We start from the raw sequence: 11951 nt of genomic DNA on the forward strand, positions 1-11951 counted from the left end.
TTTTGTTTTGTTGTCTGTCTCCCCCTTCTAGACTGTGAGCCCCTTGTTGGGACTGCCAAATCTGTTCCAAGCGCTTAGTACAGTGCTTCGCACCCAGGGAGCGCTCAATAATATTTATTCTGACAGTTTTGACACCTGTCTCCATGTTTTGTTTTGTTGTCTGTCTCCCCCTTCTAGACTGTGAGCCCGTTGTTGGGTAGGGTCCGACATATGCTGCCGCCTTGTACTTCCCAAGCGCTTAGTCCAGTGCTCTGCACGCAGGGAGCGCCCAATAAATACGATTGAATGAATGGATGAATGAATGAATGCCAGGCTTGTGACATGTGCAGAGCGGTGTGGGTGAGTGTGTGTGTGTGTCACTCTGCCGGGGGCGGGGGCTGTCACTCAAAAGCGGCGTGGCTCAGTGGCAAGAGCCCGGGCTTGGGACTCAGAGGTCGTGGGTTCGAATCCCGCCTCCGCCACTCGTCAGCTGGGTGACTTTGGGCAAGTCACTTCACTTCTCTGGGCCTCAGTTCCCTCCTCTGTAAAATGGGGATTAAGACCGTGAGCCCCATGTGGGTCATTCATTCATTCATTCATTCAGTTGTACTTATTGAGCGCTTACTGTGTGCAGAGCACTGTACTAAGCGCTTGGGAAGTACAAGTTGGCAACATACAGAGACGGTCCCTACCCAACAGTGGGGCAACCTGATGACCTTGTACCGCCCCCCCAGCGCTTAGAACAGTGCTTGGCACATAGTAAGCGCTTAACAAATACCATCATCATCCCCCCCCAAAAAATTTAAAAAATTAAAAAAGTTTTCCCGAGAGGAGATGGAGTTCATCCAAACCCCCAAAACGGGAGGGGGGCACGCAGTTTCCTTTTTCTCTTCTGCCCCCCCAAAACAGTTGCTGCCGGCCCCCTGTCATCTGACACCTCTCCACGAAGAATGAATAATAATAATAATAATAATAACAACAGTGTTTGTTAGGCGCTTATTATGTGCCAAGCACTGTTCTAAGCACTGGGGGAGCTTACAAGGTGATCAGGTTGTCCCACGTGGGGCTTCATCCCCATTTTACAGATGGGGGAGCTGAGGCCCAGGGAAGTCAAGTGACTTGCCCAGAGTCCTACGGCTGACAAGCGGCAGGATTCGAACCCACGACCTCTGAGTCCCAAGCCCGGGCTCTTTCCGCTGAGCCACGCTGCTTCTGAAATTTAAACGCTCGGCCCCGCAGCTCCGAAGCTGCCCCGACATTTAATTTCAGGGGTTCGCCCTCCCCTGATTTGTCCTCTCCCAAGCGCTTAGTACAGTGCACTGCCCTCATTAAGCGCTCAATAAATATGATACAATGAACCACCCAAGGCGCCCTCTCCTCCAAGCCCCGTCAAACCCCAGCTCCGCCGCTGGTCTGAGTCACTTTAATGTTATTTATTAATAATAATGATGGCATCTGTTAAGCGCTTACTATGTGCGAAGCACTGTTCTAAGCGCTGGGGGGGATACAAGGTGATCAGGTTGCCCCACGTGAGGCTCAGTCTTATTTTATTTTGTTAATATGTTTGGTTTTGTTCTCTGTCTCCCCCTTCTAGACTGTGGGCCCACTGTTGGGTAGGGACCATCCCTTTATGCTGCCAACTTGGACTTCCCAAGCGCTTAGTACAGTGTTCTGCACACAGTAAGCGCTCAATAAATACGATTGAATGAATGAATGAATGAATGAATGAATGAATTAATTAATTAATTAATGAACCTGCTGTTGGGTAGGGACCATCCCTTTACGTTGCCAACTTGTACTTCCCAAGCGCTTAGTACAGTGCTCTGCACACAGTAAGCGCTCAATAAATACGATTGAATGAATGAATGAATGAATGAATGAACCAACCCGCTGTTGGGTAGGGCCCATCCCTTCGCGTTGCCAACTTGTACTTCCCAAGCGCTTAGTACAGTGCTCTGCACACAGTAAGCGCTCAATAAATACGATTGAATGAATGAATGAATGAATGAACCCGCTGTTGGGTAGGGCCCATCCCTTTGCGTTGCCAACTTGTACCTCCCAAGCGCTTAGTACAGTGCTCTGCACACAGTAAGCGCTCAATAAATGCGATTGAATGAATGAATGAACCCCCACTTTCCAGATGAGGGAACTCAGGGGACTTGCCCAAAGTCACACAGCCGACAAGTGGCCGGGGCAGGATTTGAACCCATGACCTCTGCCTCCAAAGCCCGGGCTCTTTCCACTGAGCCACGCTGCTTCTCTATTAAGCGCTTACTACGTGCAAAGCACTGTTCTGAGCGCTGGGGAGGTTCCCAGGTGAACCCCTCCTCCGCAAAAAAAAAGGAAGGGGATGGGGAGCTCCGAGTGGGAAGGGGATCGGGTCATCATCATCATCATCAATCGTATTTATTGAGCGCTTACTGTGTGCAGAGCACTGTACTAAGCGCTTAGCACTGTACTAAGCGCTCAGCACCGTACAGCGCTTCGAACGGCGCTCTGCACAGAGTAAGCGCTCAACAAGTACCATCATCACTAATTATTATCCGCAGCGAGGCTCAGCCCGGGCTGGGGAGTGGCGGGTCGTGGGTTCGAATCCCGCCCCCGCCGCTTGTCGGCTGGGGGACTTTGGGCCCGTCCCTTCACTTCTCTGGGCCTCAGTCACCCCCCTCTGTAAAATGGGGGTGAAGGCCTGGGGGCCCCACGTGTTAAGCGCTTACTAGGTGCCAAGCACTGTGCTAAGCGCTGGGGGGGATACGGGGTCATCAGGTGGTCCCACGTGGGGCTCCCAATCTTGTATCTCCCCAGCGTTTAGCACATAGGAAGCGCTTAGCATTCATTCAGTCGTATTTATTGAGCGCCTACTGCGTGCAGGGCACTGTACTAAGCGCTTGGGAAGTCCAAGTTGGCAACCTAGAGAGACGGCCCCCACCCAACAGCGGGCTCACACACACACACACACCAGCGTTATTTGTATTATTATTCTCAGGGCCTCAGTGACCTCATCTGTAAAATGGGGATTAAAACTGGGAGCCCCCCGTGGGACACTCATTCATTCCTTCAGTCGTATTTATTGAGCGCTTACAGTGTGCAGGGCACTGTACTAAGCGCTTGGGAAGTCCAAGTTGGCAACCTAGACGGCCCCCACCCAACAGCGGGCTCACACACACACACACCAGCGTTAGTTTTATTATTATTCTCAGGGCCTCAGTGACCTCATCTGTAAAATGGGGATGAAGACGGGGAGCCCCACGTGGGGCAACCGGATCACCTTGCATCCCCCCAGCGCTTAGAACAGTGCTTGGCACATAGGAGGCGCTTAATAAATTCTGTCATTCTCCTTCCTAGACTGTGAGCCCGTTGTTGGGCAGGGACCGTCTCCGCCTGTTGCCGACTCGTCAATCAATCAATCAATCAATCAATCGTATTTATTGAGCGCTTACTACGTGCAGAGCACTGTACTAAGTCCTTCCCCAGCGCTTAGTACAGTGCTCCGCACGCAGGAAGCGCTCAATAAATACGACCGAATGAATGCTATCCCGTCTCCGGGAGGGCCTCTTGACAGCGCTGCTGCTGCTGCTAAAAAAAAGGCTCCCCCGCGGGCTATTTGGGAAGCGTCTCTTGCAAACGACACACACACACACACACAGCCACACAAACACACGGAGGCATCCACACAACTCCCGCTCCCCGGTTCGTGGCTCAGCGGCTCTTGCTGAGCCAGAGGTCATGGGTTCAAATCCAGCCAACCGTCAGCCCTGCGACTGGGGGCAAGTCACTCCTCTGGGCCTCAGTTCCCTCATCTGGAAAAGGGGGATGCAGCCTGCGAACCCCACGTGGGACAACCCGATCGCTTTCTATCCCCCCCCCCCCCACTCCATCATCATCATCAATCGTATTTATTGAGCGCTTACTGTGTGCAGAGCACTGTACTAAGCGTTTGGGAAGTACAAATTGGCAACATATGGAGACAGTCCCTACCCAACAGTGGGCTCACAGTCTAAAAGCGCTCAGTACAGCGCTTGGCACGTAGGAAGCGCTTACCAAATACCAGCATTATTCTGACTGCTCCTCTCTGGGCCTCGGTTGCCCCATCTGCAAAATGGGGGTGAAGCCTGCGAGCCCCACGTGGGACAACCTCACTACCTGGCATCCCCCATTCATTCAGTCGTACTTATTGAGCGCCTACTGCGTGCAGGGCACTGTACTAAGCGCTTGGCGACCCAGAGAGACGGTCCCAACCCAACAACGGGCTCACCGGCGCCTGGCACACAGGAAGCGCTTAACAAACACCGGCCTTACTCGGATTCCTCTTCTCAGTGACCTCATCTGTAAAATGGGGATGAAGCCTGTATATATGTGCGTCCGTATTTATTACTCTATTTCATCTGTACATATTTATTCTATTTATTTCGTATTTATCACTCTATTTCATCTGTACGTATTTATTTTATCTTCTTAATATGTTTTGCCGCCTGTCTCCCCCTTCCAGCCCGTGAGCCCGCTGTTGGGTAGGGACCGTCTCTCCCTGTTGCCAACTTGGACTTCCCAAGCGCTCAGTCCAGTGCTCCGCACACAGTAGGCGCTCAATAAGTACGACTGACTGAATGAATGAAAAGCCTGCGCCCCCCCGATCGCCCTGTATCCTCCCCCCAGCGCTTAGAACAGTGCTTCGCACTTAGGAAGCGCTTAACGGACACCGGCGTTCCTCTCCTCAGTGACCTCATCTGCAAAATGGGGATGAAGCCTGTAGATATGTGCGAACGTCCTTATCACTCTTATCTGCCCATATTTATTTTATTTTCTTACTATGTTTTGCCGTCCTTCTCCCCCTTCTCCCCTGGCAGCCCGCTGTTGGGTTGGGGACCATCTCTGCATGTTGCCAGCTTGGACTTCCCTAGGCGCTCAGTCCAGTGCTCTGCACACAGTAAGCGCCCAGTAAGTAGGACCGAATGAACGAATCAATCAATCAATCGTATTTATTGAGCGCTTACTATGTGCAGAGCACTGTCCTAAGCGCTTGGGAAGTCCAAACTGGCAACACACAGAGACAGTCCCTACCCAACAGTGGGCTCACAGTCTGAAAGAATGAACGAATGAATGGAAAGCCTGCGCGCCCCACGTGGGACAACCCGATCGCCCTGTATCCTCCCCCCTCCCGACCGCAGCGCTTAGTACAGTGCTTAGCACGCTGGAAGAGCTTAAAGAGTGCCATCAGTCCTACCTGTGCCGGGGTCTCCTGGCCATCCTGCAGCGCTGCGGCCCGACTGCAGCGGGAGGAGGAGGAGGAGGAGGAGGAGGAGGAGGAGGAGGAGGAGGAAACAGGTTGATCTTCAAGAGTAAAGTCTGTAAACAGAGATGCCATCAAACAAAGGGCTTTTAGGACACTCCCCCTCCCGCCAAATCTGGCGCCCCTGCAGTGCGCAGGCGCCCTGGGCCCGCCTCCGCGGCCTGCTGCTCTCCCTCTTCCCTCTCCCTCTTCCCTCTCCCTCTCCCGCGCAGCCCGCCCTTCCATCCATCCATCCATCCATTCATCCATCCATCCATCCATTCATTCATCCATCCATCCATCCATCCACTCATCCATCCACTCATCCATCCCCTCATCCATCCACCCATTCATTCATTCAGTCGTATGTATTGAGCGCCCACCGTGTGCTAAGCAAGCGCTTGGGAAGTCCAAGTTGGCAGCCTAGACGGTCCCTACCCAACGGCGGGCTCCCAGGCTAGAACGGCAAAATAAAACATATTAACAAAATAAAATAAATAGAATAAATCCATTCGCTCAGTCGTATTTATTGAGCGCTTACCGTGTGCGGAGCGCTTGGGAAGTCCAAGGTGGCAGCGTAGACGGTCCCTACCCAACGGCGGGCTCCCAGGCTAGAACGGCAAAACAAAACATATTAACAAAATAAAATAAATAGAATTAATTCATTCGTTCAATCGTATTTATTGAGCGCTTACCGTGTGCGGAGCGCTTGGGAAGTCCAAGGTGGCAGCTTAGACAGTCCCTACCCAACGGCGGGCTTCCAGGCTAGAACGGCAAAACAAAACATTAACAAAATAAAATAAATGGAATAAATCCATTCGTTCAATCGTATATATTGAGCGCTTACTGTGTGAGGAGCACTGTACTGAGCGCTTGGGAAGTCCAAGGTGGCAGCATAGACGGTCCCTACCCAACGGCGGGCTTCCAGGCTAGAACGGCAAAACAAAACATATTAACAAAATAAAATAAATAGAATTAATTCATTCGTTCAGTCGTATTTATTGAGCGCTTACTGTGTGAGGAGCACTGTACTAAGCGCTTGGGAAGTCCAAGGTGGCAACATAGATGGTCCCTACCCAACGGCGGGCTCCCAGGCTAGAACGGCGAAACAAAATATATTAACAAAATAAAATAAATAGAATTAATTCATTCGTTCAATCGTATTTATTGAGTGCTTACTGTGTGAGGAGCACTGTAGTAAGCGCTTGGGAAGTCCAAGTTGGCTGCATAGACGGTCCCTACCCAACGGCGGGCTCCCAGGCTAGAACGGCAAAACAAAACATATTAACAAAATAAAATAAATAGAATAAATTCATTCAGTCAGTCGTATTTATTGAGCACTTACCATGTGCGGAGCACTGTAGTAAGCGCTTGGGAAGTCCAAGTTGGCAACTAAGCGCTTGGAAAGTCCAAGTTGGCAGCATAGACGGTCCCTACCCAACAGCGGGCTCCCAGGCTAGAAGGGGGAGACGGACAGCAAAACAAAACATATTAACAAAGTAAAATAAATAGAATAAATTCATTCATTCAATCGTATTTATTCATTCATCCATTCATTCAATCGTATTTATTGAGCGCTTACCGTGTGCGGAGCACTGTACTAAGCGCTTGAGAAGTCTAAGTTGGCAACTAAGCACTTGGGAAGTCCAACTTGGCAGCATAGACGGTCCCTACCCAACAGCGGGCTCCCAGGCTAGAAGGGGGAGACGGACGGCAAAACAAAACATATTAACAAAGTAAAATAAATAGAAAAAATTCATTCATTCAATCGTATTTATTGAGCGCTTACCATGTGCGGAGCACTGTACTAAGCGTTTGAGAAGTCCAAGTTGGCAACTAAGCGCTTGGGAAGTCCAAGTTGGCAACATAGACGGTCCCTACCCAACTGCAGGCTCCCAGGCTTGAAGGAGGAGACAGACAGCAAAACAAAACATATTAACAAAATAAAATAAATAAAATAAATTCATTCATTCAATCGTATTTATTCATTCATTCATTCATTCAATCGTATTTATTGAGCGCTTACCATGTGCGGAGCACTGTACTAAGCGTTTGAGAAGTTCAAGTTGGCAACTAAGCGCTTGGGAAGTCCAAGTTGGCAACATAGACAGTCCCTATGCAACAGCAGGCTTCCAGGCTAGAAGGGCGAGACAGACGACAAAACAAAACATATTAATAAAATAAAATAAATACAATAAATTCATTCATTCATTCAATCGTATTTATTGAGCGCTTACTGTGTGCACAGTAAGCGCTCAATAAATACGATTGAATGAATGAAAGTGTAAATATGTACAAGTAAAATAGAGTAATAAATATGTACAAACATAGATACATATGTACAGGTGCTGTGGAGAGGGGAAGGAGGTAAGATGGGGGGATGGGGAATCGTATTTATTGAGCGCTTACTGTGTGCAGAGCACTGTACTAAGCACTTGGGAAGTACAAATTGGCAACATATAGAGACCGTCCCTACCCAAAAGCGGGCTCACAGTCTAGAAGGGGGAGACAGACGACAAAACAAAACATATTAACAAAATAAAATAAATAGAATAAATACGTACAAGTAAAATAAATAAATAAATGGAGTAATAAATATGTACAAACATATATACATATATACAGGTGCTGTGGGGAGGGGAAGGAGGTAAGGTGGGGGGGATGAGGAGGGGGAGGAGGGGGAGAGGAAGGAGGGGGCTCAGTCTGGGAAGGCCTCCTGGAGGAGGTGAGCTCTCAGTAGGGCTTTGAAAGGAGGAAGAAGAGGTGGTCGGGTTGGGTTCATTCATTCATTCATTCATTCATCTTCCATTCATTCAATCGTATTTACTGAGCACTTCCTGTGTGCAGAGTGCTTGGGAAGTCCAGCATACAGAGACAGTCCCTTCCCAACAACGGGCTCCCAGTCTAGAAGGGGGAGGCGGACATTGTGGCTCAGTGGAAAGAGCACGGGCTTTGGAGTCAGAGGTCCGGGGTTCAAATCCCGCCTCCACCAACTGTCAGCTGTGTGACTTTCGGCCAGTCACTTCACTTCGCTGGGCCTCGGTTCCCTCATCTGTAAAAAGGGGACTAAAACAGTGAGCCGCCCGTGGGACAATCTGATAATAATAGTAATGATGATGGCATTTATTAAGCGCTTACTATGTGCAAAGCACTGTTCTAAGCACTGGGGAAGTTACAAGGTGATCAAGTTGTCCCACGGGGGACTCACAGTTTTAATCCCCCATTTTACAGATGAGGTAACTGAGGCACAGAGAAGTTAGGCGACTTGCCCGAAGTCACACAGCTGACAATTGGTGGAGTCGGGATTTGAACCCATGACCTCTGACTCCAAAGCCCGTGCTCTTTCCACTAAGCCACGCTGCAGTGCTTAGAACAGTGCTTTGCACATAGTAAGCGTGGCAAATACCATCATTATTATTAAAACAAAACATGGAGACAGGTGTCAATTGTCAGAACAAATAGAATTAAACCTATATGCACATCATTAAAATAAATAGAATAGTAAATATGTACAGGTCATTCAATAATATTTACGGAGCGCTTCCTGTGGGCAGAGCACCGGACTAAGCGCTTGGGAAGTCCAAGTGGGCAACATATAATAATAATAATAATGGCATTTATTAAGCGCTTACTATGTACAAAGCACTGTTCTAACCACTGGGGAGGTTACAAGGTGATCAGGTTGTCCCACGGGAGGCTCACAGTCTTCATCCCTATTTTACAGATAATAATAATAATAATAATGATGGTATTTGTTAAGCGCTTACTCTGTGCAAAGCACTGTTCTAAGCGCTGTGGGGGGATGCAAGGTGATGAGATTGTCCCATGTGGGGCTCACAGTCTTAATACCCATTTTACAGATGAGGTAACTGAGGCTCAGAGAAGTTAAGTGACTTGCCCGAGGTCACACAGCAGACATGTGGCGGAGCAGGGATTCGAACCCATGACCTCTGACTCCAAAGCCCGGGCTCTTTCCACTGAGCCACGCTGCTTCCCTAGGGAACTGAGGCACAGAAAAGTTACGTGACTTAATAATAATAATAATGGGTTTTGTTAAGCGCTTACTATGTGCCAAGCGCTCTTCTAAGCGCTGGGGCGGGGGGGATACAAGGTAATCAGGTTGTCCCTCGTGGGGCTCACAGCCTTAATCCCCATGTTACAGATGAGGTCAATGAGGCCCAGAGAAGTTAAGTGACTTGTCCAAAGTCACACAGCACACAAGTGGCGGAGCAGGGATTTGAACCCATGACCTCTGACTCCCTAAACCCGGGCTCTTTCCACTGAGCCACGCTGCTTCAGACGGTCCCTACCTAGCAACGGGCTCACAGTCTAGAAGGGGGAGACAGACAACAAAACATAACATGGAGACAGGTATTAAAATCGTCAGAACAAATAGAATTACAGCTATATGCACATCATTAACAAAATAAATAGAGTAGTAAATACGTACGAGTAAAATAAGTAGAGTAATAAGTCTGTACAAATATATGCCAGTGCTGTGGGGAGGGGAAGGGGGTAGGGTAGGATGGGGGGATGGGGAGGAGGAGAGGAAAAAAGGGGGCTCAGTCTGGGAAGGCCTCCTGGAGGAGGTGAGCTCTCAGTAGGGCTTTGAAGGGAGGAAGAGAGCTGGTTTGGTGGATGTGAGGAGGGAGGGAATTCCAGGCCAGGATAAGACAGACAAAAATGAGGCCCAGTGAGGAGGTTAGTGGCAGAGGAGCGGAGGGTGCGGCCTGGGCTGGAGAAGGAGAGAAGGGAGGTGAGGGAGGAGGGGACGAGGGGATGGACAGCCTGGAAGCCCAGGGTGAGGAGTTTTTGCTGGCCTCCCTTCCCCTCCCGATCCCCCGCCCGCAGCCCTGTCTTCTAGACTGTAAGCCCCCTGTTGGGTAGGGGCCGTCTCTCTATGTTGCCAACTTGTACTTCCCAAGCGCTTAGTCCAGTGCTCTGCACACAGTAAGCGCTCACTAAATACGATTGAATGTATGAATGTTTTGTTGTCTGTCTCCCCCTTCTAGACTGTGAGCCCACTGTTGGCTGGGTGTTGCCAACTTGGACTTCCCAAGCGCTTAATCCAGTGCTGTGCACACAGTAGGCCCTCAATAAATACGATTGAATGAATGAATGACTGAATGAATGAGCAGCCGGGATGGTCGGCGCCCTCCAGGCCCCCCGAGCCCGTCCTGGGACTCCCGGAGAAGGTACCGGAGCAGGGAGGGCGGGGAGGGGAGCGGGCGGAGCGGGGAAACTCCCTCCTTGGGGGGTTGGCTTTTAGGGGACTCCGCGGGATGGCCCGCCCGCCCGCCCGCCCGCCCTCCTGCCCTCCATCCCTCCCTCCTCTGCCGCCTTTTCGCCGCCCCGATTGCCTTCTGCTCCAGCCCGTGTGAACGCGCTGGACGGGGGCGTCCTCTACGCTGGGACATGTTCAGTGGGGATGGGGAAAGGGTACCCCAGGGGCCCGATGCGGGGGGAAAGGGCAGCGCAAAACTCGGAGGATGGAGCAGCTTTTTCTTTTCTTTTTTCTGTTTTCTTTTCTGTTCTGTTCTTATCTTTTCCGATCGTTTATCTTTTCTTTTCCTTCCTTTTGCTTTCCTTCCTTCTCTTTTGATTTTTCTTTTCCCTTTTCTTTCTCTTTCTTTTCTTTTCTTTTCTTTTCTTTCCTTTTCTTTCCATTTCCTTTCTTTTCCTTCCTTTTCTTCCCCTTTCCTTTCTTTGCCTTCCTTTTCTTTCCCGTTCTTTCCTCTTCCTTCCTTTTCTTTCCCTTTCTTTCCTTTTCCTTTCCTTTCTTTTCCTTCCTTTTCTTTTCTTTCCTTTCTTTTCCTCCCTTTCTTTCCATTTCCTTTCTTTTTCTTCCTTTTCCTTCCCTTTCTTTTCTTTTCCTTCCTTTTCTTTCCCTTTCTTTCCTCTTCCTTCCTTTTCTTTCCCTTTCTTTTCTTTCCCTTTCTTTCCTTTTCCTTTCCTTTCTTTTCCTTCCTTTTCTTTTCATTTCCTTTCTTTTCCTTCTTTTTCTTTCCCTTTCTTTTCTTTTCCTTCCTTTTCTTTCCCTTTCTTTCCTCTTCCTTCCTTTTCTTTCCCTTTTTCTCCTTTTCCTTTCCTTTCTTTTCCTTCCTTTTCTTTTCCTTTCCTTTCTTTTCCTTCCTTTTCTTTCCCTTTCTTTTCTTTTCCTTCCTTTACTTTCCCTTTCTTTCCTCTTCCTTCCTTTTCTTTCCCTTTCTTTTCTTTTCTTTTTCTTTCCCTTTCTTTCCTCTTCCTTTCCTTTCTTTTCCTTCCTTTTCATTTCCTTTCTTTTCCTTCCTTTTCTTTCCCTTACTTTTCTTTTCCTTCCTTTTCTTTCCCTTTCTTTCCTCTTCCTTCCTTTTCTTTCCCTTTCTTTTCTTTCCCTTTCCTTTTCCTTTCCTTTCTTTTCCTTCCTTTTCTTTTCATTTCCTTTCTTTTCCTTCCCTTTCTTTCCCTTTCTTTTCTTTTCCTTCCTTTTCTTCTCCTTCCTTTTCTTTCCCTTCCTTTTTTTTCCTTCTTTTTCTTTCCGTTTCTTTTCTTTTCCTTCCTTTTCATTTCCTTCCTTTTCTTCCCCTTTCTTTTTTCCTTCCTTTTCTCTCCCTTCCTTTTCATTTCCTTCCTTTTCTTTCCCTTTCTCTTCTTTCCCTTCCTTATCTTTTCTTTCTTTTCTCGTCCTCCCCCTCTCCTGGGTTTCGGGGAAAAGTTCACCCGCTCC

General features: G+C 48.8%; 1 protein-coding gene across 4 annotated transcripts in view; it reads right to left on the reverse strand.

Annotated features, from left to right (window-relative positions):
- Window positions 1-5260, reverse strand: part of MYB (MYB proto-oncogene, transcription factor) — a 45624-nt gene extending 40364 nt beyond the window's left edge. For all 4 annotated transcript variants that reach the window (XM_038741424.1, XM_038741409.1, XM_038741417.1 and 1 more), the window contains exon 1: window positions 5201-5260. In XM_038741424.1, coding sequence (XP_038597352.1) covers window positions 5201-5223 — 23 coding nt within the window. In that variant the 5' untranslated portion in view covers window positions 5224-5260. The remainder of the gene's footprint in view (window positions 1-5200) is intronic.
- Window positions 5261-11951: the final 6691 nt, after the last annotated feature.

This window comes from Tachyglossus aculeatus, chromosome 2 (genome assembly GCF_015852505.1).
Source record: "Tachyglossus aculeatus isolate mTacAcu1 chromosome 2, mTacAcu1.pri, whole genome shotgun sequence".
Classification (NCBI taxonomy): Eukaryota; Metazoa; Chordata; class Mammalia; order Monotremata; family Tachyglossidae; genus Tachyglossus; species Tachyglossus aculeatus.